Source organism: Myotis lucifugus, unplaced genomic scaffold (assembly GCF_000147115.1).
Source record: "Myotis lucifugus unplaced genomic scaffold, Myoluc2.0 scaffold_70, whole genome shotgun sequence".
Lineage (NCBI taxonomy): Eukaryota > Metazoa > Chordata > Mammalia > Chiroptera > Vespertilionidae > Myotis > Myotis lucifugus.
The window spans coordinates 4,219,879-4,247,468 of NW_005871118.1; the positions used below are offsets into that span (position 1 = coordinate 4,219,879).

The window sequence follows — 27,590 nt, forward strand, 5'->3', positions numbered from 1 at the left end:
TAAGGAGAAAAATGAATTATCAAGAGTGGTACAGACAGCAAGCAGCCAGAATTTGGGGGGACAACATCACCACGAGCAGCCCTGACAGGTGTCTTCGTAGAGCAGTGGTCAGCAAACTGCGGCTCGCAAGCGACATGCGGCTCTTTGGCCCCTTGAGTGTGGCTCTTTCACAAAACAAGGACTTCTGCGCATGGGCCACGAAGTTTCAATCGCACTGTACGTGCGCGCCCACACGTGGTATTTTGTGGAAGAGCCACACTCAAGGGGCCAAAGAGCCGCATGTGGCTCGCAAGCCACAGTTTGCCGACCACTGTCGTAGAGGGAAGACTTGGCATGAGCCCTGAGAGGAGATGCACTTGGTAATTCAAGGAGATCTGTAGAGGGCATTCCAGGAAGAGGGAAAAACCCAGGCAAAGGAACAACAACAACAAAAAGTAGTTTTATGCAGAAAATAACTTTTCAGATACTTATATTCAGCATTTTGTTTTAAAATATTTCAAAGCATATAGTATTTTAAAAATTTATCATCTAAGTTTCCACAAACTTTTTCCTTTTTACAGCTTACGGACTTGGGGGAAAAATCCACATTTTAATAGTTTCCCACATTTTATAGCAACTGACTTCCTAGTATCCCTTCTAGATCCAGAACAAGGCCAACCTGAGCAGCAAGGATGGGGTAGGACTGTCTGTATGGCCGGCAGCTTCTCAGTAAGAAAACTAAAGGAAAAACTCTGCTACTAGGAATAATTCTGCATTGAGGAAAGTCAGGGTCTAGTCCCAGCTTTGGCAATAACTCACTTCCTGCAGGCAAATCACTTCACCTCTGTGAGTCTCGTTTTACTTCTAGAGGGAAAAGGGAGTTGGACTACGGACTTGTAATTAGGGTCATCACATATTTTATTGTCTAAACAAGATACTTTTGGGATTCCAAGAGGGTAGTATTCTTCAGTTGGCCAGAACAGACATAATATTGATCCTGGGGAATCGGCACTGTCACCTGACTTAGACGCCCCTTCAGCTCTGAGGTTCTCCCTTTCTCTGGAAACAGCTATGGGCCCCTTCTTCCTGTTCTAGAGCTGGCTCAGTGCCTGGCACAGCCCAGATGCTCACCAAGGGTGTGCCCCATTTCCTTCAGTGAGCTTTTCTGCATTCTTCATGTAATCAGAGCTATCGACCTGTTCTTCCTCAATGTCACTGTCATGATTGTTGAACTGTCTTTGTGCCAAACAGCTGCACCCCTCCTACAGCTAACTCTACATTTCCTATTCCCCCACGTGGCCTCTGCTAAGAACAGCTTTTCAAAGAAGGTAAATATTTAGGGATGAACCCTATTCTTTTTCAAATTGAAGAATTAGTAGCCAAAGGATACATGTGTCTTGCCTGGGTTCTACAATTACTCAAGGCCAGTACGGTGGTGAAAACCTTCTTTTCTCAACTGGATTGCTAATGAACTATATTAACCATGTACAAAAGAGGCAAGACATGAAAATGTATACACTCCTATACATTTTGCAAATCTTAGAAGCAAAGAAAACATGATACATAGACCCAAACTTTGATTGCTCAAAACCAAGTAACCCAGAGATACCTGCACATTTCCAATTATGGCATATACCAATTTACCAGATTTTTTTTAAAATTCCTCACTCAAGGGTATGTTTATTGATTTTAGAGAGAGAGGAAGGGAGAAAAGGAGAAACATAGATGTGAGAGAGAAACATCGATTGGTTACCAGGGATTGAACCTGCAACCTAGGTATGTGCCCTGACCTGGAATCGAACCCCTCAACCTTTTGGTAAACAGACGATGCTTCAACGAATGGAGCCACCAGGGTCAATTTGCTAGACTTTTAAACAGTCTACTGTTTTTAAAGGAAAGTGCATATGGCTGTAATATATTTTCCTTCAACACCACATCCGTGAGCTTAAAAGTCTTTGTCTAGTTATTTACTTTTGAACTGTAATTGAGTTGCTGGTGGGGGAGAGTGAGGGAGTCACTCCCTTTGTACCCAAGGAGACGTCTGCCCCATGCCCTTTCTGGAATGTTCTTTTCTATTAATTAAAGAACTACAAATATGAGTCACACGCATGAGTTTACTGGTGACATAACCAGATCTTCTGAGAATATTTCTGACTGAGGAAAGGAATATCCATTCAGCCCGGGGTACGATCAAAAGGCAGGTGGGGCGAATAATGCTACGGAATGTCCCAGGAAAGGACCTGGCCTCGGTGCAAAAAGAACTGCGCACGTCGGTTTACTTCCTACTCTCCTCCAGGAATCTCAGAAACAGTGGTGGAGATGACATACATTACAAAGGAGACAGCTGGGAAGAGCTCTGCTATGTTGGCAAGGCCTGGATAAAAAACAAACACTCCTTATAAACACAGAGAAAAGGGAAACACAAAGCAAAACCAACACACTTTCGCCATTACTAACTGCAAGTGATGAAAGGAAGTCTCCAGTTTCTGAGAATGCTCCAGAACATCTGGACACGCACTAACCTCCAAAGTGTGTAAGACGTTTTTATCCTTCAGTCTTTTTCTTTTTAATCTATTTTTATTAATTTTTTACAGGGAGGAAGGGAGAGGGATAGTTAGAAACATCGATGAGAGAGAAACATCCATCAACTGCCTCCTGCACACCCCCTACTGGGGATGTGCCCACAACCAAGGTACATGCCCTTGACCGGAATCGAACCTGGGACCTTTCAGTCCGCAGGCTGACACTCTATCCACTGAGCCAAACCGGTTAGGGCTACTTCAAGTCTTACAAAATCCAAAGCTCAGACATATTACACTCTCTCCTTAGGAGAGGGGCGCCCAAAGGAGGTCGTGCACTGTCTTCGAGCTGAAGAATCGCCTTCCTCAGAGTTGAGAAGGTGTCTCCTGCTGGTCCCCTGCACAGCCCAGCAATCACCACACCCACTCAAGTCCCCTCCCTATTTCCAGGAAGTCCCAGGGCCATGAGGCAGGGAAGACTGATACCAGCTGTTCTGAAACCCTCTCCCCACCCCTACTCACTGTGTCTCAGCCCCTAGCAGCATTTCCACTTTCTCATTCGCATGGTTACTAAGGACGGTCAGAGTGAAGAGGTGACTGGCAGAGTTCTGTCTTGAATAAAGCATTGTGGAACTGTTCTTCCCTGGCGACGAAGTAAGCTCTTCATTGTCACAAGATTCCACCAATAGCTGATCTCTTAAGGAATAATCGTTGACGTTGTAACTTTCTTCACTATAAGGAAAAGGGAAAAGAACATGTCAATAATTCAGTGGATGAGACTGTCACCTGTAATCCCGATGTCAAACAGGACTCTCATCACCACTGCCTGTCTCTCTTCTTCTAATAAAGCCCAACAATTCTTCAACCTACCAGTTTCTACAAGCCATTGATGCTACCACCTTGCTCCCATCCTTAAACCCTTCTCGTCTTCTGGTTCATGCTTGGATTTCTTGGTGGCTAGTTATAATCACTCCCTGCATACACCCTTATCTCCTTGAAAACCCCTACCCAGGTTAGATACAGCTTTCCCGCTACTGTGACTATGTACCTTTACAGTTGAACATGGGAGAGTTCAATAAATACCTGTTGAATAAATTGATAACTATGCAATACATTTAAGTATAGTCTAGTAACAATGTCAAATGGCTTCCTGACTTAATAATAAACACAAATGTATGAACTTAGGGAAATTAAGATAAAAGAAAAATTCCTATACTAGGAATTCCAGAACAAGCCATTTGCTCAAGATTTCTTAGAATTTCTTTTATTCAGTGCTGGACAGCTGCCTATCAACTACTCCCTTGTACTCTCCTTGAAAAACTATATCTTTTCTAAAATTTAGCTTGATAGAGTGTTCCCTCAAAAAACAGCGAACACAGTTATTATATATCAAAGCAAAATCCTGCCCTCTGACAAGCCTTTTGTTGCTAGGGTAATAATCTGTATTAACTGAAAGCTCACACGGCAAGATCACCCCCAAAGCTCTCCCGGAACTAATTGCCTACAGACTCGCAAAGCCATACTCAGAATATTCAACAGTACTGGTCATACCAAAATGAGGCTTATCAAAGCTCACAATTTTTATAAAAGGAGGAAAGAGATGATACACTTTACAAACAACTAAGATTGTGTGTTTAAAAGACCATGTTTACCAGAAACAAAGCAGTCAGTTTTTGGAAGAGCAGAGAAAGTTTATAATGTATGTCCAGATATCTCAGACATGGATTTAACAGCCCAGGACTCAAGATAAAACAAACACACAAGCAAAAGCAAAACCTCAACAAGAAAAACAACAAGATGAGGAAGGCTTCCTGGTTATGGCCCTCTCTCTGCAACTCCTAGTTACTCTGGATCCAACTCTCAAGTTAAAAAATACTACCCCCGTTAGTCAAAGGCACTCAATTTCCAGTTAAAATAATTTGCTGCAGACAGAAAACTCCAACCACCCTAATGCTGTGTGCCTGGGTGTTTAAGTAGTGCCTTATACAATGACACTGAACAGATAGTCTTTGCATTTCCAAAGAAATAGGAGGCAAAGAAATGTACATGCTATAAAGCAGTCATTCAAGATGACTCACATTCCAAAAAGTCTTTAGCATGAAGTGGTTTTACCTGTTGGGTAGTCCCCACTAGAAACCAAGACCAAGAGTTTACAGGAAACTAATGTAAACTAATACGAATAAACTACCTAAATTTTTTTATTTTTTTTTGTCTCTTAAGTTTTAGAGTTTCTAATTTCCCCAGTGTTTGCCCAAATGCAAACAATAGTAGCTATTGTGTTTCATGGGTGCTTTGAATCTTTGTCTTTGAGGGTAATTAGAGACAGAAGAAGGAGATAAATTATAATAGAATGTTTTTAATTGTTCTCTTCAGCGATAAGAACTACAAGACCATTAAGAGCGAGGGTGACCGCTGACCCAGTGTATGCCTGTTGTTCTATCAAATATCCAGATTGGGTGATGAGCTACGCCACTTTATTCATAGCTTTGAGAGTTCACCTGCAGGTGACAGTTTCTACACATCTGCACATCTGTGTCATTGAAGAGGCCTTATAAGGGAACTATCCCACTGTTTTGACTTGTGAGTCCAAAATAGGAAGCAGGAAATGTTTGCCTTTTTTAAAAAAAAAAATTTGATTCAATAGCAATCATCCAATAACATCATTTTATCTGGACCTGTAAACTTCATCATCTCATAATAAATACCATTTACAACTTCCCTACTCTTTTAATAAATTTAATATAAAAAGAACATGCTTTCATTTAACAGTAGTAACATCTTTATCCTTGTCAGCGATTATTCAAACCCAATAAAACAAATATTGAAAAGCATCTCACTCTTGCTAGCCCGTTCACTGCTCATGCTCCCTCACACACATGCACTTAATCTCCTAAAGGTTCAAAGTAACTGCATTTCCCCTCTCCAGACCTGCTAAATACTGAACTGCCTCCTCCTCATGTCAGTCAGCACCCACTATCGCTCTCCTGCTGATACAGAGGATAACATATGTGTTAGAATACGTGCTTAAGCAGAAGGAGGGGGGGGGGATATAGCCAGAGGCAGCTATTTCCGACCCGATTCCCTCCTCTGCTTCCTCGCTCCTGTCCAGTAAGTAGAAAGCAGGCTAAGCTGGGCTGGGGAAGAAGCCCCTTTCCGGAGGGAAGCTGCTGCTAATCAGACTTCCCCATGTTTGTCTCCAGCGCTTAGCAAACATATGGTTTACATAGTCTCTGAAACAATTTGGACCACGAATTAGGAAGTTAAACTGCTCAGAAAAAGGCAAATGGAAAAACCACCTTCCCTCGCAGGGAGAAGTTTATATGTAGACTTCCTCTGATTGTCCTATACGTGCTCCAAGTTTACCAGCTGCTCATCAAGGCTGGCTGCTTTGTGCAAGCCGGGGCTCTATCAGGTGCAGCGATCAAGTCTATATAAGTCTGTTGCTCTGTGGCATAAACAATGATGGGTTTCCCGGTTAAACCCCGCTTCAAGTCCAGTAACCTTTGTTGACAACCTTTTCTTGTCTTTTTTTTTTTAACAAGATAAAGAACTATCCGTACAGAACAGGATATGGTGGTAAATACATACCCCAATTAGGCTTCCCTCGGGGAGGCCTTCTTTTGTTAAGCAGATCAGATCGTTTTTGGTTCTACTAAATTCCACCTACCAGCACGGGTTGAAAGGTGATACACCTCACAGTGAACAGTGGCTTTCTTAAACTGAGGATTATGGAGCACTTTTACCCTTCTGTCCCATATACATTTCTATAAAGACTAGAATGATCTATAACGGGGATATATTTGTTACTTTTAAATTAGGACAACATTGAAAACTGCATAAACATGTATTTTAAAACACTAAAACTACATACACACACACACACACACACACATATATACACACACACACACACACACACATATATACACATACACACACATATATACATACACACATACACATACACACACACACATATATACACATACACACACATATATACATACACACATACACACACACACACACACACACACACACACACACACACACCACAGGGAGTATAGGATGATAGCCCCAACCTCAGGACAGGAGTTACTCTGGGAAGAGGGAGGAAGGAGATGGAATAATGGTAAAGGGATTTCAGGTTTACCTGTGGTATTATACCAGGTTTTTGTTTAAAAAGCAGAGATCTGATAAATATGAAAAGAAGTTAGTATCTGTTAAATATAAATGATAGGTATGTTAGTATTTGACAATTTCCTGTTCGTTTGAAGTATTTCACAATTCAAGGTACAAATAAATTTAAAAATAACAAATGCATAGATGTGAAAGACTACCATCACTCCAGGTGTCTGTGGATGCCGATGGGTATAGCTTAAGCGACTATTGGACAATGGCATTGTTCCCCCGTACAAACAACTGATTATTTGCAGATGAAATTCAGTAAAATCGTTGGGTTAAAAAAGAGGCTCTTCTATACATAAATGACACTCCGAAAATATAACAGAAGAATCACCCTTATAATTGTCACAAGACACATAAAATATTTAGGATTAAACTTAACCAGTTCCTGCTATATAAAGACAGCCTTCAACTACTGTACTTCAGAAAATGGCCTGAAAAAATAAGATTGATATTATAAAGGTATCAACTCTTCCTGATAAGAATGAGCCTTACGACATAGTAAAAACAGATTGTAAAGCTATTGTAATTCAAAGACTGGGACAGGGCATGAGCAAAACAGAAAGAACAGTGTGCTCACACCTGGGAATTTAGTACATGACATAGGTGGCATTTCAAATCTGGAGGAATTGATGGGTTAGTCAACAAATAATATCAGGACATCTGGAGGAAATGTCTGGAAAATATACAAGTTTGGATCCCAATCTCACTCCGTAAACCAAGATATTTCCTTGGACCCAGATTTGGGTCCATACATGTCATAAAGAAGACGTGGGACAGAACAGGTCCTCCTGTGGGGCTCGGACCCATCTGGGCCTGCCTTAGATCAGGGAGGTGCTTTCAGACATGCAAACACCTCAGAGGGAGTTTCCACCTTACCATGCATTAGCCAACATCGTAAGTACATAATCAGGATGACCGAGAATGGGAAATAGGTTAGTTGACCAAGACATAGCCAGGAATATGCAAGGAAAGATGGGAGTGGGGACATGAGGGAAGGGTAGACTGCAACCCCCTGCTATCAGCCCTGTGACTTGTCTCACATTCCTTTGGCATTGTTCCGCAACTTTATTTTATAACCAAAATCTGACAGGTGAAAAGCAAACCAGTACCCCCCTCTCCCAATTCTTCCTTTTATAAAAGAGTTAAATTTAAAGGAAAAGATGATATCAACAATTATCCAAAACAAAACACCGTTTTCTGCATACATAGCCAAGTAGTGACTTTAAAAATATATATTTTTTATTGATTTCAGAGAGGAAGGGAGAGGAGAAAAAGAGAAGTATCAATGATGAGAGATGTTTTGGCTGCCTCCTGCACGCCCCACACTGGGGATTGAGCCCACACCCAGGCATGTGCCCTGACTAGGAATCAAACCGTGACCTCCTGGTTCACAGGTTGACACTCAACCACTGATCCCTGCTGGCCAGTGGTAGTGATTATTTTTTACCTATTCAGCAGCTTCCTTTCCATAGGCTTTCTATCAAACATTCCCATGGCTTCCCTGTCATAAAAAAACTTTTACTTGAATCTGCCGGTGTTGAGACAAAGGTCCCCTCAGTGAGAAGCCGTCTGTGTCTTCACTGTCTCAGCCCCTGGGCGTACATGCCAGTGAAATCCCCACCCCCGCCCCCCAAGGTCATCGTGGCCCAACACCCACCGGATCCAATGACCTGGGTTTCACCACCATTCTTGACATCTACACTATCTGATGATGCCTAGCACCTGTGACCTCCTGAAATTCCATCTTCCTCTTCTAAGGCCTCTGTGACAGTTCCAAGTCATCCTTCCTTGGGGTCATTCTCCAAGGTCCTCTCCTAGGCCCTCTGGCTTTTCTCTCGGGGATTTATAACAGCTCTGCCCTTCTCCCAGTGCACTGATTCAGGAAGCACATGGGGTTTTATAAGGATCAAAGGCCAGTCTTCCTACTTCCCTTCAAGGCATGTGTGATATTTCTTCCTCTGCGGAATTCAGCTTGTTTCTCTTCTCTAAAAACATGGCTTCTAAATCCTTGATCTTGTGCTTAACGGGAATAAAAATACTCTAGTTCAACATTTCTGGGTTGGAGAATATTGGACTACACAAAAACTTATTTTGCGTTAAGAGATAGAAACACTTTTTCGAATGACTGATGTTAATTTCAATTTTAAAGGGTGGCGTTTGATTACACAAACAAATTTTTGGTGGAAATAATATACAATGTTAAAGTAATAACTATAGCATAACAGTTAAGAGTACAGACTTGATTTGGAATGTCTGTAAAAATCCCACTTCTATCATTCACTCCGTGGTCTGATCCTCCCTGTTTTCAGTTTCCTCATCTGTAAAATGGGGATAACAAAACCTATCTCTTTGGGTTGTTGTGAAGATTCTTTATCTTATTGCCTGTAAAAATCTTATAATCATGCCTGGCTCACAGCCAGTAAATGTTAGCTATTAAACTGGGAAAAGGTATAATTAGAGCTACCATAAATACTTCTGTTGAGAAATTAATAATTTGTCAAGTGCTCCAACCAGCAAAACAAGACATGATATTTATCTAGAAGCTGATTTCAAGCAGCCTTACTTGCCCAGCTCCTCAAAATAATTCTGAAGACTAACAAACATGCCACATGCTTCCTGGTTCATTGTCAGGAAGATAATGAATGGTGGAGATGAGGATCACATTCATTGGTAAGATAAGGATCGGCTGTTACTCACTGTCACCAAAAAGGATGGCCAGTGACCCACAACAGGACCAACAGAAGCACTGACTCCTGTCACCACTGATCTCCAGATTCCACAGCCTGGGACCTTCCCAGCTGCCCACGGGATGCCCCGAACCCATGGTCCTTGACGAAGAGCAGGCAGACAGGTATGAGGGGCTGCTGGCACCCCACAGAAGCTTTCTCCCTGGCATCACGAGAACTAAACTCTGGAGAGCAAGCAGGCAGCTTCTTCAATGGGCAACAAAGTTATTCCCAAGCACCACATTCCCATTGAAGTTGACTTCTACCGACTTCTTTGAATGAAAGGGGGGAATATACTGAATTCACTTTTTCAGCCACAAAAAAGGGATGAGGGATGAGGGATGTTGTGAGGGATTTTGCAGGAAAATCACTGCTACCGTAGTGTACACTATTCATATCAATTATGACAAAAATAAATCAATGGTTGTCCTTCACTCACTTGCCATCTGACATGAGTTCCTGATGAGGAGGGAGAGGCATGGAACTAAATGTATTTGTTCCTAAGGCCATATTTCAGAGGCCACACATCCAGGCCTGCCCCCAGAGTGCACCACAACCTTCAGATGTAGCAATGGCTACAGGTTTCAAACCATTTTTTAACCAATCAAATAATTTAATCTTTAGCATAAGAAACACAATACTAGGAATGACACCCAGCATGTATCAGTCACTTGGCAGAGACTATTCATTGCATTAAAATTTTATGTGCATTATCTCATTTAATTCTCAAGGAAATTTCATGGAGGAGTTGCATTATTACACCCATTTTACAGATGAGAATACTGAGCCTCTGAGAGACTGAGAGTAGCATGCCCAAGGTCACATGGCCAGGGTTGGAGCCCAGTTCTGTCTGATTCCAGACACTGATATTGTGCTTCTAGGTCATGGCAGCTTTCAACATTGAATGGCAACTTCAATTCTTCTTACAGATTAGAGGACACAATACCCTTACTACTCATCACATAGAGGAATCAAGGGTATGAGAGGAGGCCAGAGAAAAAGGGGGTGGGGGAGGAAATGGGGCTCTCACTTCTCCCCCACCCCATCTCAGCATCTTAAATTTAGAAACCAGTATCACATGGTCAGAAACAGCCAAGTGTTATGTTGCAGGAATAAAAGCACTTTGAGTCGGTCTTACTGCCTTTCTTTATCCAAGATACGCTTAAAGTTAATTTCCTGAGGAAGGAGTTTATTCTGCAGAGGAAGAGAGACAGTGTGAGGTGACTCCAGCTTTCTATAATGGGAAAGGCTTCAAGTGGAAAAACTCCAAGTGGGGCTGAACCAGGGAGCGTGCACAGCTTCCAGCCATGGGGGCATTCCAACTACTTGGGAAAATGCAAGTGGTAACTTAAACCCCTGAACTTGTGATAATGATCTGGTCATATCCTATTACAGAAAATCCTTTTGTTTAACCCCCAAGAATTTGTAATGTGCCGCAAAGTTCAAGTTATGTCAATACACACAGTATTTATGGAACAGGAACCAGGAAGTGGGAACCTACTGTCTTCAATGTCTGCAGGAAGGAAACGCGATGAAAAGGAAACCTTTCCTTACACTCCGGCTAAAGGCAGAGGAAAGCTCACGAATGCAGTCTGGTGCTCGTTCTGATTTCCTCCTACAACCTGTGCCACTATAAAATACTCACAGAACACAAACTTGCTTTGGAAAAGGTGTCTATCAAAACAGACAAAAAAAAGGTGCGAGCCCTAGTCGGTTTAGCTCAGTGGATAGAGCATCGGCCTGTGGACTGAAGGGTCCCAGGTTCGATTCCGGCCAAGGGCACATGCCTGGGTTGTGGGCTCGATCCCCAGTAGGGGGTGTGCAGGAGGCAGCTGATCAATGATTCTCTATCATCATTGATGTTTCTATCTCTCTCCCCCTCTCCCTTCCTCTCTAAAATCAATAAAGAAATATATATTTTTTTAAAAAGGTGCGAGTTTCTACGATGTTTTTCCCAATGACATTATAGTAAAGGGAACAGTGAAAATATTCTACAAAAAATGAAGTCAAGAAGTAATGAACATAGCCCAGCCAGTGTGGCTCAGTGGTTGAGCATCGACCTATGAACCAGGAGGTCACAGCTCCATTCCCAGTCTGGGCACATACCCAGGTTGCAGGCTCGATCCCCAGTAAGGGTCGTACGGGAGGCAACTGATCAATGATTCTCTCTCATCATTAATGCTTCTATCTGTCTCTCCCTTCCTCTCTGAAATAAAAAAAAAAAAATTTTTAAAGAAGTAATGAACATAAAGAAATGTAGAGAGGAAGCTCTAAAGTCAGAGACACATAAGAATCCTGGCTTTGCCGAGAGACCTTGATAAAGATGCTGTCTCTCTGCCTCGGTATTCTCACCTGTGAAAGGAAAAGAACATGAGGCTGCTGTGATAACTCAATGTTGCCTATGCACTCTGCGCTCAGTGAATGGCATCCTGTACATGCTTAATACCACGGGTCCTTATCATTATTACAATTACCATTACTCCTCATGTAACTACAGGTAACATCACAAAACATCATGGCTAAATCATTTATGGGTAGAGAACTCAGGACAAGAAAACAAACCCGAAAATCATTACCTTTACTGTTACAGGTAACAAGAACAGACTAGAGTTCAGCATTCTTTTGGTGTTGTGCCCCAACACCCAGACCACACCCACCTATCTGCTCCAGATGTGCTGAAGGGCACATCTGGGCTGGCGGCAGGGAAAAGGCACTACCACGGAGACACATGAATCCCAGCTGGAAGACTACCACCAGCCGAAAGGAAGTGGGTCCTAAATCTCCAATCACTTCTGTCTCCCTGGAAATCAATACTCCCCAACCCCCTCTATCCTAAAGACACAGCGTTGGTTCTTTCAAAGAACCTCCCATTTCCCAAACTACTCAAATGTAATTGGTATTCTGCGGAGAAGAGCTTTTCCCAGCTGTGGCTGGAACTGTTATCTAATCACCTGCCAGCCTCCCCTGCTTCTTGTCCATCAAGTCCCAGCGTGCCAGCCCCAGGGGATGCATCGTGGCTGAACCAAAACAGTCATGATTCTCCTGCTCCCCTTTATCACGTGCTGGCTCTCCCAGCCTCCCTTATAACAAGTCCTGGGACCCAAAACCAACCCATGCGATTCACGCAGAATTCTGGGGACTGTCTGGAAAAGGTTCTCCTGGGCTGAAAAATAAGAAAAGCCACCTGCACAGAGCCCTGGTTCAGCCTGATTTTCACCCTAACCTCCCTCCTATGGCTGAATGAAATCACGATGCCTGCAGGAGCTCTCGCAACCGTGAGGACACATGAGCAGAGCACAGAGCAGCAGAAGGATGGAAACGGGCTGGGTTACAGGTGACCACTGGGCCCGGACTGACCACCCTCAGGCTTCATGTCTGGAGAGAGAGGTAAATACCTTTAGTGTCTGAGCCACTGTTATTGGGAATTCTGTTACATGCAGCCAAAATCTTTCTAAGTGGTCTAATAGTGAATCTCCCACAGAAGAATGTTTTCCAAACTCACCCAACTTCTTATTGTGTGTGTGTGTGTGTGTGTGTGTATGTGATAGTTCAACATTTTTATTGGTTAACCCTTTCGTATGAGTATACTTTTACTTGCAGCTCAAAATATTAGTTGTACAAATATTTTGTATATTACAGTAGTACAAAATAAAGCAAACAAACAACAAAAAACTTCCTCTATAGAGCACCGTTTTGCAAATACAGTCTTAATAATCTGGTTGTATTCTATAGGTAAAACTCTAGAGGAGATAAGAAGCCACGTGATAAACCAAGCTCCAGATTGTTTTGCCAAAAATTAATTTAAAATTTCACTTAAAAATGAATATATAATGGAGAATACAAGAACCACATGACTTTTAAAAATGAAATTTCAGCCTGGCTGGTATGGCTCAGTGGTTGAGTATCAACCTATGAATGAGGAGGTCATGGTTCGATTCCCAGTCAGGGCACATGCCTGGGTTGGGGGCTCGATTCCCAATGGGGTGCATATGGGAAGCAGCTGATTGGTGATTCTCTCTCATCGTTGATGTTTCTACCTCTCCTCCTCCCCTCCTCTCTGAAATCAGTAAGAATATATTTTTAAAAAAGATTACTGCTATGTCAGGTCTGGTCGATTTTCATACCTTCACTAACTACACTGAAGGCAACACTGGTGGACAGCCTGCCATCACTCTAGGGCAGTGGTTCTCACCTGGAGGCAATCCGCCCCCAGGAACATACAACAATGTCTGGAGATATTCTGGGCTGTCACACCTGGAAGGAAAGTGCTGCTGAGCACAGAGGGTAGAGAGCAGGAAGCTGCTGTAACACCCCACAGAGCACAGGGCAGTCCCCCAACAGAGAGCCCTCAGGTCTCTGTCCTGCTGGGTTGGAAATTCTACTCCCAAAGTTCCCAGGTAATCTGCAATGAAAGCTGCAAAGGCCAAAAGTTTCACTTTCTCATCCAAAACAAACTGATCCTTTTGAAATGCAGTGGAAGAGACTATGCCTGTAGTGACTCACAAACAGCCCAGAGCAAATAGAAATTTTAAACTTCCTTTTAATATTCTTTAAAAAAAAAAAAAGGCGAAAATTCCTGTCCTAGAAGACAGCCCGTGGCCACGTACCGCTCTGCAAGCACTAGCAGTAATATGGTCTCTGCACCACGGAGGTGGCCACACACCCCAGCCATCTGCTCAGCAGAAGCCATCTGCCAGGCGGGGAGGAGGAGGAAGAGTAGCTCTCCTCCCCAGCTCTCTCTGCCGGGAGCCCGGGGGCCTCCCTGAAGCTGAAACCACTGGAGACCCAGCAGCTGAGCTCCTGACTGAACCCTGGAATTATAATTAGGCAGGGATGGTGGGAAGTCCTGCAGCGCTGGCACAGGTAGCTCTCCTTATCTGCACCTCGTGGCCAAGCCTAAACTATCCCCCTGGTTCAAACCCGTCCTATCTCCTTCGCTGCTGCCTCTGGCATGCGGAGCATTTGCAGTTGCCTCCTTGAAGCTGCAGAGTAAATAGGGCTGTGCATACTGCACATTTTTAACCAAGCCTGTTTATCGAGCCCCTGTTCTGCTTGCCACTCTCACCACCTATTCAGGTCATAAACAACTTGAGCCTCCCAATGCCATTCTCTGGGTCAAGAGCACCTTAGAAATATGATGAGCTCATTGTAAGGGCAAGGAAATTCCAGTTTCGGGAAAGGCAAAGTGAGCCACTCCGGTTGCCCTCTCCACTGGAACTGTATGTTTTGCTCTTCCTTTTACAACAGTACAATCTCAAACATACCTGAGCAAATAAATGTGGGAGAGCTAGGAAAGCAACATTAAATGTAATGGCAAAACCTCCTGTGGAGGGAAACGTATGCTGCTAAGTAGAACTGCATATACCTTAATCCAACTTTCAAAAGTCTGTATTTATTGGGTAGTTGTATGCAAGTTCAAGAATAAAAGTTGTACTATACTGGCTTAAAAACCCTTAATGGTTTCATCAAGTCACCAAAGACATCATAATCAAGATTACTACATTATATTTAAAATTGGTTTGGTATACTTTATCATTAAAATAAAAAGTTTAGGTAAAGCTTTTGGTCCCTTGAGACAGAACAAATATTTCAACAGCTGGAAGATGTTAAAAGTCAAGAGTTCTGGCATGTGAAGAGTCATCTATATAATTACTCTTCCCTAAAAACAAAACATCTCGACGAACGCCAAAAAAACATGCTATCTCATAGGAAACCAACAAAACATAAGAACACAAATTACAATGTTTCTCCAATCTTTTATTTATAAACTTTACTTAGCTACTAGAACTATTTAAACTGCCCCAAGGTACCATAAATCATTTCTTCTTAAAGATACGGGAACACTATTTTCCTAAGTAAGAAAAATAATCATCAGCATCTTTATATATTTATCATAGATGTATTATGGCTTTTTAGGGTAGACCATTCAAAGTTTTCATTTCAGCTAGATTTCCAAGCAGCTAAAATCATTCATAACACAGTCTGACTAAAAGGAACAAAAAGCAAAGCTCAACCTCTGTTTCTTTTTTTTTCCAAACTTATTTTTTTATTGAATTTATTGAGGTGACACTGGTTATTAAAATTGTATAGGTATCAGGCATACAATTCTACAATACATACATGTATATTATATTGTGTGTTCACTACCTCAAGTCTTCTTTCCCACCATTTATTTCTCCTATACCTTCTTCTGCCTCCCCCACCCTATTTTTTCTCTGGTAATCATCATACTGCTATCTGTGTCCATGAGTCTTTTTTTTTTTCTTCACTTAATCCCTTCACCCTTCTCACCCAGCCCCCACTCTCCTTTGTCTGACAGCTGTCAGTCTGTTCTCTATATCCATGAGTCTGTCTCTACTTTGTTAGTTTATTTTGTACATTAGACTCCACATATAGGTGAAATGGTATGGTACTTGTCTTTCTCTGAATGGTCAGTTTCACTTAGCATAATGCTCTCCAGGGTAGTTTGAATATTTCAGCTAAAATGTAAGCTATTCAGAAGTAGGATTTAAATAAATATTTTTGACAAATGTGAACATTTATTTCACATATTCCTAGAAGCCTGTTTCCATGATTCTCTTCACCTTGTCTAAACTGTACCCCATGAAGCACCCCTACTTCTATTCTATGCCAACAATTCTGCCCACTTGCTTGCCTTCATATGTGGAAATAACACACCACAAATTTATGGTTTTATAAGTTCACATTCTGGAAACGATGGAATGTTTATGAAGGACCAGCAGGAAAATATTTTACAATCCTACATACCCTGAGTATAGTTAATGAAGAATGTTCCCGCCAATTCTTTGCGGGAAGAGCTAAGGGGAGAGAGTGTGTGTATGCATGTGGGTATGTGTGTGTAGTGGGGACAGATAGAACAAATACTATAAAAAAAAAAGAGTCCCTTCTGGTTATCTCCCCAGAGCAGGATATGAATACACAACCAGAAGTCTGAAGTCAGAGGCATAAACACGCTGCCAACAGACTTATACCCTTAAGAAGAGAGTATTAGAGTCTCGCCAGCATCTTCCCAGTCACGGGGAAACGTTTTAGACCAACAATCATTACGAGCAGTGGATTTTAGATTAAGGTACAAGGAGCACTAGACTTGAACCCTAGCTCCTTATCCACCAGAGGAAAGGCTCTATGGAGAAGAAATTTGAAAAATGCTCATTGGGCATAATAAGAGTGTTGCCTCCCCACGGATATCATGAGAACTCGAAGATACAAATGAATCAAATGCTTACAACAGTGGCTCTGCACACTGCAAAAGACTCAAGTCTTAACTGAACAGGTAATTTAAAGAAAATGAAGCACAGACACCCCTGTGATTCCAGGTGTAGAAACGATACACCTCACATCTCAAGCTTTGAGAGGACGATCACCTTCAACAAGCATCTGAATTATAAAGCTTGGAACCTGGACACACAGCGGGCAACACAAAGGCTACTTACCTCTTCTTCTTGGTGATGATGAGCACGTCGTTAAAAAGAAAGAAGTAGACTTGCTGTTTGGACGTCCTTTTTGAGAAAAGCACCGTGTCCTCCACATAGGCTGTCAGCTCGCCTCTCTTCACCAGCCACCGGGAAGAGGAGACCAGAGGGAAAGGCTACAAACAGAGAAGAACTCAGCACCAAGGCCAAAGGAGAGAGCATCTAAGATGACCGAGATTAAAACATAAAACTTACATGCAAACACAGTATGCACAGTATGGCATGCATCGTTCTTTTATAGACACATTATAACAAAATATAGTAACTAGAGAAGTACAGTAATTCTCCAATAGAAAGTGAGCAACAATTTATTTTCCAATATAAAAACAATTAACTTGCCTACACGTAACTAAAATTCAATGAGAAAATGTTATTGGGTCAACCAGAAAGGATTATATTGCCCTTCCATTAACTCTCAGCTTGAAAAAGAAGATCAAGAAAGGAGTCACTGAACACTGAAAGGCCTCAAAATGAAATCTGTTAAGTATCAACTGCAGTTACTTTAAATATCACAAATCAGAATCTAAACATACAGGAAAATGGAGATAACTGTAGCTAACAAGAGCTCAATATAAAAGCCTGCATTCCTTTATGAACAGAGTAGACTTTATTCAAAAGGAAAAAAAAAATCCTCTTAAATGTGTGATTTGTCAGCCGATTATTTACTTAGCCATCTTCTGAAGAACACCTGTTCTTAAATGTATGGTAGTTTTCCCCATGGAAGTTCATCTCTGAAAGCAACATGCCATTTTTCTGGCTGGGGAAAATGAGGTTTTCCCCAAATAATCCATCTTAATCTCATAGAAAAGGCTGGATACAAGAAATTACATAGTTTTTTAAAAATTCAGTTTCCAGTTTCCGACTGGAAAACTCTCAAAACCACAGGATAATCCTTACCCTTGAGAGCTTTTTTTTTTTTAAGTTACCAGAAATGCTTACTGTCAAAAATCTGATTTAAAAAACTGCATCCATAAAATAAGCAGAAATTCTTAGACACACAAAACATAACTGTAGTAGCTTAGTGCAACCAAATGTCATCCTTTTCAGGGAATAATGATTAAAAATAGCTAAAGGAAATTGAGGATATTAGGGAGGAAATAAGAAAGCTAAGAGGATTTCTTTTTTCTTTATTTTTTTTTTACTTTATAAAGAACTTTTATAAGCAGGTTGCTCATCAGTTATGTACTGTTTTCCTGAAGATTTAAAAAGGAAGAGGAAACATTATGGCTGACCTCAAACTTTCCAAACTTGCCATTAAGGGAGTTCATAGTTTCCAGACCCAAATCTCAAATCAGACGATTATCCAACAGGAATGGCTGAAACTTAAAAGACGGACAGACAAAGATGGCTTACAGCGGTTCTCAACCTGTGGGTCGCGACCCCTTTGGCGGTCGAACGACTCTTCCACAGGGGTCGCCTAAGACCATCCTGCATATCAGATATTTACATTACGATTCATAACAGTAGCAACATTACAGTTATGAAGTAGCAACGAAAATAATTTTATGGTTGGGTCACAACACAAGGAACTGTATTTAAAGGGCCAGAAGGTTGAGAACCACTGGCTTAAACCATTCTGAGGAACCCCACCAGCACACAAGAGGTCACCTCGAAGAACTGTGTGTCAGGTTTGGTCCTGCTGAAGGTATGGAATTACTGGGGACACAGTGCTATCTTGCTGTTGCATGTAACCCTACAGTATGAGCCAAGGACAGTTTTACGGTTAAGTTCTTCGTTTAGGGGCGGGGGAAAGAAAGTTTTTAAAACTAGTTTGTTGTTTTTAAAATACATTGACTTTTTTAGGCTCCTCATACTCCACTAGGCAAAAATCACTATCTAAGGAATATCTAAAATGGGCAGTGGCTTTCAATATGTCTATGCCTCTTTTGAAAACAAAAATCCGATATTACAAATGTTGTTTTTTTGTTTCAGAATTTATTAGAAGATGAAACTCATTCTTTAAAAAAAAAATGAAGAAAAAGAAACTAAGAAACTATGAAAATGTCCAAGAGAAAAGAATCTGAAGAACCCAAAATGGGCATAAGTGAATTCCTGGAATTCAGAAACTCTAAGACTAAAATTCAGGTGTAAATAAAAAACTAGAAAAAAAGTTCATGAATAAAAATATATCCCTAAAGGTACTGATGTAAGTCCTATGGAGAAAAGACTTTTCATCCTTTTTTGTGTTATTTGGCATCCTAGAAAACTAGCCTCAGTATAAAATTGAATTAATTTCATGAGCCAGCAAGACAAGAAAGAGCTGAAGAGTAAATACATATTTTTATTAATTGAGAGAAAACTGATCATTTAACCATTTAAAGGTATACATATAATTCAGTGGCTTTCAGTACATTCACAATGTTGTGCAATGATCACTATATAATTCCAGAACAGTTTCAATACCCTAAAAAGAAACCCCGTATGCCTTGAGTCACTCTCCATTCTGCCCTTCCCCAAGGCCCCGGCAACCATGTTCTACTTTAACTCCATGGATTTGCTTATTCTGGACATTTCATAGGAAAGGAATTATACAATATGTGACCTTTGGAGTCTGCTTGCTTTCATTTAGCATAATGTCTTCAAGGTTCATCCATGTTGTGGCATGAATCAGGACTTTGTTCTTTTTTATGGCTGAATACTACTTCATTGTATGAACATACCACGATTTGTTTATCACCTCACCAATTCTGTTGACGGACATTTGGGTTGTTTCCACGTTTTTGGCTATAATGAATAGTGCTACCATGACCATTTGTTTTTATTCGAACAACTGTCTTCAGTTCTCTTGGGTATGTACCTAGGAGTGAAATTGCTGGGTCATGTAGTCATTCTGCTTAACTTTTTGAGGAAATATCAAACTGTCTTCTACAGTCCAAAGACTTCTTAATGCCTTGGAGTTTTTCATGTTGTGTTACATCTTGGATTTGGAGTAGGAAGCCTTACCTGATACAAGCTCCCCATCCCTCCATCCCTCACTCCTAGAGCTGACCATTATCCTTTCCATTTCCAGTCTCCCATCTACTGTGACAGCTGCAGACTTTGCTACTAACTCCTTTGCATTTCTGTAATTTTCTGTGAGACTGTAAGCTTCCCAAGCACAGGGATTACATTTTTGTCCTTCCTACTGCTTTCCACAAATAAGGTGCTCATTAAACTCGTGAACTCAATTGATGTTAATCACTTACTTTTAAGGACCCCTGGGGTAAGCTTTTTTCAATTACATATTAATTTTGCATTCTAGAAAAATAAAGTTTAAAGATATTTTAAATCAATTGATTTTCAGCTAGGAAGAAAAAAGAAATATGGTTAGGGAAGGAATTTACCATCTTTAAAAAGAAAAATGGTTAGGGCGTTGCCATCTTTAAAAAGAAGATTTTAAAAAAAGAAACAAAAAACAACCTGGCCCACATGGCTCAGTGGTTAAGCGTTGAACCATGAGGTCACAGTTCAATTCCCGGTCAAGGCATAAGCCCAGGTTACGGACTTGATCCCCAGTGTGGGGCATGCAGGAGGCAGCTGATCAATGATTCTCTTTCCCTCTCCCTTCCTCTTTGAAATCAATAAAAATATATTTAAAAATTAAATATAAATTTTAAAAAAGGCCTGTCATTTTAAGTTGCTTAACACAATTTACATGTAATAAAACAAAACAGAATGCCAATCCTGATCATTCACATCCATTAAGAACTCAGCTTTAAACCAAAGGACTGAGTGTGGCCAAGATTTACAACCATTAACTGTCATTTTCTTCCTTTTTCATCTTGTCATCTGCCCCTGAGCAGTGTCAGACAAGCAGTAACGGGCAGCACATCGTCAATAAAGAATTATGGGAGAAAAACAAATTTGCAAAGAACAATCCACAAACAATCTGTTTCTGCAAACTGGACAAGGAGTGTCCTTATCTGATTTGGGAGCACACCAGGGTCCAGCTCCTGGGATACGACACCACTGTTTTGTAGGACACTTTGAGAATCTGAAAGAAAGCTCCTTTCCATACTAAAGTTCTATTCGTTTTTAAAAATGTATTTTTATTCATTTCAGAGAGGAAGGGGGAGGGAGAAAGAGATAGAAAGATCAATCATGAGAGAGAATCATTGACTGGCTGCCTCCTGCATGCTCCCCACTGGGGATCAAGCCCACAACGCAGGCACTGTGCCCCGACCAGAAACCGAACCATAACCTCCTGGTTCATAGGTCGATGCTCAACCACTGACCCACACCAGATGGGCAAGTTCTATTATTTTTAACTACCTTTTTCCCGAGTTTGCTGGCTTCCTGGGGAAAAAAAATGTTCTCGTCAGATAATACCTAACTGTGGTTTATGGAAAGGTCGCTTTATCTGGCATAAGCAGAATAGAATCTCCCTCAGCATCTGCTATTCTCTCCACCAGCCTCTCTCTAATCAATGTATGGTCCTTCTTTGAAAAATAAAATCCTATCCACTTCTGTTGCCCTCGTCTGTCTTCATATTTACAGAAGACTTAAGCAAGAGCAGTAATAAACCTGTTTATGAAGAAGTGCGGAAATACCTTAATTTTAAATTCCAGCTGGGAGTTAATTGTGTACATCATTTCTGTCCTTTCCATCTTCCGGGCTCCTTCATTGCACAGTCGAACCAACTGGGAACACAGAAACATAAGAAGGGTTGAGGGATCGAGGAGAGAAACCCCACTTTCAAAAGCAGATTTCTCACAGGAAGTGATCAGCACTGGGGAAGCTCCACAGACTCCCCTCTGACGGTTGAAGAATTCACTTTTACACAGTTAAGACACTGTCCTCAGTGAGAAGTGGGGTCATTAGGATGTGAAGACACAGGGGGAAAGTCTCCTAAAAATTTCTAGGAATACGTGTCCTTCATGAGTTATTACATCACACCCTCCACACCCGGGTTCCTCCCACAGGCCCAGTCTCTAGTCCCTGGGCATTCTGCTCCTTTCCTCCGCCCCTCCTGCTTGCCTCAACCCAAACCCTCACCCAGCCTCAGGGCATGCTGCACCTTTCTCCTCATTGCCAAGTCAGAGCAGCTGGAGGCAGATTACCAAGGTTAAAGGCAAATTCTAAGCAGAGTGGTACTGCAAAGCATAGGACCAGTAAAGGGAAACCTTCATCTAGGGCAGTGATTCTCAACCTTCCTAATGCCGTGACCCTTTAATACAGTTCCTCATGTTGTGGTGACCCCCAATTTCATTGTTACAAATTGAACATAATTAAAGCATAGTGATTAATCACAAAAACAATATGTAACTATACATGTGTTTTACGATGGTCTTAGGTGACCCCTGTGAAAGGGTTGTTCGACCCCCAAAGGGGTCGCAACCCACAGGTTGAGAACCGCTGATTTAGGGGGAACCTGATGGTCAGTGACTCTTCAAGGATGGCCAGGCTCAGGGACATTCACTGCAATTAGAAATAATGAATGATCTACAACTGAATGCATTCAGTCCTTTAATGATGGCCTGGGACATTGTGATTGATAATAAAAAACATATAGTTGGTCTTTGTCCATAGTTCCCCCCACAGAGCATCTAAAACCCTTGTAATTTCCTATATAGGAGCCATTAGGGGCATCTGTAGTCATAATATGATATTTATTTATAACAAGCCCCTTTAAACAACACCCTAATTTATGTTAATGAGGTAACTTTAAAAAAGCCGCTAACCATCACCGTAGTTTCAAGGGCTGGTATGCCTGGCACAGTAGTTGACATGCAATAAATACTTATTTAATGGGGAAACAAATAAACAGCTATTCAGACACCACAAGAAAATGAGACATCTATAGGCCCTTAAAACAAGACTGTCTGACACGGTAAAAATGCACATTTCATCTGAGTGTAGCAAACATCGTTTTGTTTTTCAGCTAGCTAAAGAATGCTGTGCAAATGACTAGGAGAATCTACCAGTTTCCAGCATCAAACCCAGACACATTCTCTTCCAACCGATCTGGGGGCTTCACTGTCTGAGGAGCTACCCAACAGTTACCTTGCTTACTTCCTTCAAGGCCCTTTTACAGACTTCATACTTCGGAGAGTCCTTTGGTGTTTTTTGACAGATAGTCTGTAATAAAGTAAAAGAAGAAAAAAATTAACTGACTGATTTTACTAAGTACAATAAAACCAATGCCCAGACATACCCTCTCGCTCATAGCAAACCTCACAATGCTGAACACAATATTATGGATGGGTATGATGATATTAAAATCCAATGAAAAAACTATGAAATAGTCTTTACACACACAGAATCCAAGAAATAGTTAAATAAGAGGACAGATTTCAGAGGTGGATGAACCCGATTTCAAATCTGAACTCTGACCCTTATTAGCTATTTGATCTCGGGTAAGTCCTGTGTCTTTATAAGCCTCAGCTTCTTCATCTTAAAATTCAGAATAATGCCAGCTATGTTACCAGGTGGCTACAAGGGTTAAATGATAATACATGTAAAGTGCTTTATGAGTGCCTGGCATACAGTAGGCCATCCATAAATGATTAAAATTACTTTAATTATCATCATCATAATCATCATTAGAGGTGAACTAATTTTGTATATAACACAACTGAATAAAAATATCAAGGGGAAAAAAGGCTGCTAAATTTTCTCTTGATATATTTATACTGCGATTTTTGTGATGATAAAATTGAATTGGAAGAAGGTGAATTTAAGGTAAACCAAATAACACATAACTTTTGAAACTATACCCAATTCAAAACCAACAAAACTATTTTAAGTGTTAAAACTGTTCATCTCAATTAAGCTTAAATCATTTCAAAACAAGTTTAAATCTCCAAATGAAGTAAAATTGAAGAGATAATGTCTGAAGTCCATTTAGATTCTGCCCCAGTGGCCAGACTCTCACAGGAGAACGGATTAGGGCAGTGGGCACCAGGTGAAGGTGGGGGGTACTTAGATCTAGCAAACCCCTGGTCCCTACAATGGGAGTAAGTACCAGGCCTACACACCTGAGGTCGGGTGTCAGGATTGTTACATGTGATGTGTCAGAAGAAACACAGACAGTGCCATCTGTGGGTTTATAGTCATAGTTCTCAAATGTTTTTGACAATGACCCACTGTGGAAATACATTTAACACCGTGACCAGTACACATGCAAACAAAAATGAAACAAGGTTTGTTTTATTTTTAATTAAATAATACTTAACCATGTTATGGACCATGTAATGTCATGTGGAGTATGTTCTAATTTTTTTAAAACAGTGCTTATTGCCAAAACCGGTTTGGCTCAGTGGACAGAGCGTCGGCCTGCGGACTGAAAGGTCCCAGGTTCGATTCCGGTCAAGGGCATGTACCTGGGTTGCGGGCACATCCCCAGTAGGAGATGTGCAGGAGGCAGCTGATCGATGTTTCTTTCTCATCGATGTTTCTAACTCTCTATCTTTCTCCCTTCCTCTCTGTAAAAAATCAATAAAATATATTAAAAAAAACCAGTGCTTATTTTTCAAAAGTCAATTTTGTGACGGACTAGGGGTATGAAAGTGGTTTGAAAAATACTGGCTTATGTCCCTGAGAGTAGGCACCCTAAGTTCATAGTGTCTCTGCACACCTCAATTTTATGTAAATGTTGTGCATATTGAATTTTCTAGGGAGAATGACTACAGCTTTACTCAGAATCTCAAAAGGGTCTCTGACTCTAAAAAATATTAGAGCCCACTGGACAATATGGCATTAATACCCAACATGGTATGTTAGATTTTCTGAGTCCCAATCTATTCAAGCAATTTTGCCAAAATTAGACAGAGAATATGAAAGGCTGAGAGATGGCAGTATATACAGAATCTAAGGAAACATGGCTAAAATGCATTTTCAGAAGAAGAAGAAAGAACCCTGAAAATTCATAATACCACAAAAATGTTGACATTTAAAATAGTAAAGTTTGAAATATTTCCCTATACAACTCAAAGTTTCATTAAAAACTTTTAGAAGTCACATAATATAAATCTTGTTTTAAATGACCTCTTTACTACTAATAAATCTTACAGAAGAAAGCACAGCAGCTACTCCTTGAAGGTATCTTTGAAAAAGTCACAATCCTGTATAATAAAACCCTAATATGCAAATCGACAGAACAGCGGAACAACAGGTTGCTATGACACGCAATGACCACCAGGGGGCAGATGCTCAATGCAGGAGCTGCCCCCTGGTGGTCAGTGTGCTCCCACAGGGGGAGCGCCGCTCAGCCAGAAGCAGGGCTCACGGCTGGCGAGCACAGCGGCGGCAATGGGCACCTCTCCCCCCTCTGTAGCAGCACTAAGGGCCCCTCAGGGGATGTCCGCCTGCCAGCTTAGGTGGGGAGTAGGCCTAAGCCGGCAGGCAGACATCCCCCGAGGGGTCCCGGACTGTAAGAGGGCACATGCTGGGCTGAGGGACTGGTGCACCCCCCCCCCACCCCCAGTGCACGAATGTCGTGCACCAGGCCTCAAGTATTAATATAACTCAGCACAGGCCTGTATACTATATTATTAATTTAGTCAATAAACACTGTCTATTGTCACACTTACCATTTACTATTTCATTCGTTTTCATGACAACCCTGCAGGTACCCATTATCCTTATTTTCAGAATAAGTAAGCAATTTGCCTAGGATCACCTTGTCAGTGGCAGAGACAGAATTTTCACCCAGATCTGTCTTACTCCAGAGCTACAGGACTTCACTACACCAGGTTTACGTGTCAGAGTGCCTCCTGAGGAAACTGGGGCCCAAAAAGATTAACTGAGCTGCCCAAGGTCACAGGCCTCGTGGCTCAGCCAGAACCCAATCCAGGACTCCTGACTTCAAGAAGTCAATATTCTTCCCATTTCAAAAAGTATTCAGTGAGTGATGTAATCTAAATCCTTCAGTGACAACACAAACCTAACTTGAAGATGATTCCTAAAGATATTAGACAAAAGTGAGACTTTCCCGCCGAATAGCACCTTCCCACTTAATCGGGAGATTTTATAGAGGGGTGATGCATCAATGTAAGTGAAAGAAGAATAATTTCCTTAATCAGGTTTATGGCACTACGGCTACCCACAGAGGAAAGAGCCACCCAATCAAGTCTTACGTCCATCAGCAGGGGAAGGCGAGTCACCCTCTGCATGGGGAGAATGAGGAAAGAGATCATGGGTAAGTTCCTACAGTCTTCATGGGACTCGATTCTTGACAGTACTTCCTTAAAAGATGGATTGGTGGCTCTGAGGGAAAACAAAGAAAGAAGAAACTTCAATATACAGCCTCCTCAAGTTAAGAATAAAAAAAAATGTAGTATAGAATACTACGATAATTTCAGACATTAACAACAATTTTTAAATATATACAACATGAACACATATTTACATAGGTAAACATAGATGGTTTGTCTGCCTTTTATAGCCAAGACTGACTGTAAGATATGAGTCTAAGGTGACAGTATGAACAATGAGGTGAAAATGTCTGAGCGACAAATTTATTGACGTGGAAAGTAAACAAATGATGAGGCAATGGCATCGGAATGGTGACTGCATCCATCACAAATTAGTTTTAATTTGTAATAAAATTTGACAATAAAACCGGTAAAATACTGCCACAACATTTTAATTTCATTTTCTCACAATGAAGAGTTTTAAGTTTTCCTTCCTACTTCGCTTGAAATTTTTTTTTAAAAAATTTAAGGAAAAAATCAACTCTGAACCAGCTGCATCTTTAAATCCCTTTGGTCCCAGTCTCCCACCTCCAAAGAGTCTGGTTAAACAGAAAACTGACTATTGTCAGCAGTGTTTCTTCTCTCCCAGTGACAATAACACCAGTAAAATACTGCCACAACATTTAGCAAGATACACTGACATATACGATCTTATGTGGAACCGCCCATATAACTTTTAAGGAAGGTCAAGAGGGGATTCCAATTAGAACAGAGCCTCAGAAAGGTTCCCGACTTGCCAAATAATAGACTCAGTATTTGGTAAAGACAGAAGCCAAGCCAAGGTCTTCTGACGTTCAGTGGGTGCCTTCACCCCTGCATCTCTCACTCTCACCTCACTTCACCCCAGAGGAGCTGTGAGGAGCTCCATTGTGACTGCAAGGAGGGGGCTGGGAAAGGGTGGTCCTGCAATGTAACCCCACGTTGGAGGGCAAGGGGAGGGGGAGAGGGGCAGGAAGCAGCACAGTGGCAATTGTGACCTTTTCAAACATGTACATACACGGAGTGGCCAGATTATTACGACCACCCCATCAGTACTTCATTGACACTTCCAAAAATACTGAATATTGAAAACTTCCTAAGCAGATACTCTCCAGGTTTTATTATTATTTGCATAACTAATTCACTTCATTGTACTGATAGGGTGGTCATAATAATCTGGCCACTCAGTGTATAGTTTGCCCTAGCCGGTTTGGCTCAGTGGAGAGAGTGTCAGCCTGCAGACTGAAGGGTCCCAGGTTCAATTCCAGTCAAGGGCATGTACCTCAGTTGCAGGCTCCATCCCTGGGGCCCTGGTCGGGGGCTTGGCTCATGTGGGAGGCAACCGACTGATGTGTCTCTCTCACATCAATGTTTCTCTCTCTGTCTCTCTCCTCTCTTCCACTCTCTCTAAAAATCAATGGAAAAGTATCTTTGGGTGAGGAGATCCTCGGGCCTTGTGATTAACAAGGCCCCAAAATTCGATTATTTGGTCCAAGTCTGCTAAAATAAATTAGGAAATACCCAGATAGCAAA

General features: G+C 41.4%; 1 protein-coding gene across 1 annotated transcript in view; it reads right to left on the reverse strand.

Moving 5' to 3' along the window:
• ARHGEF26 (Rho guanine nucleotide exchange factor 26) overlaps positions 1–27,590 on the reverse strand; it is a 112,298-nt gene that overhangs the window by 11,931 nt on the left and 72,777 nt on the right. The window contains 5 exon segments of the mRNA XM_006090334.3: positions 3,021–3,230; positions 16,867–17,021; positions 21,435–21,524; positions 22,888–22,962; positions 25,962–26,091. Of these exon segments, the coding sequence (XP_006090396.2) occupies positions 3,021–3,230; positions 16,867–17,021; positions 21,435–21,524; positions 22,888–22,962; positions 25,962–26,091 (660 nt within the window).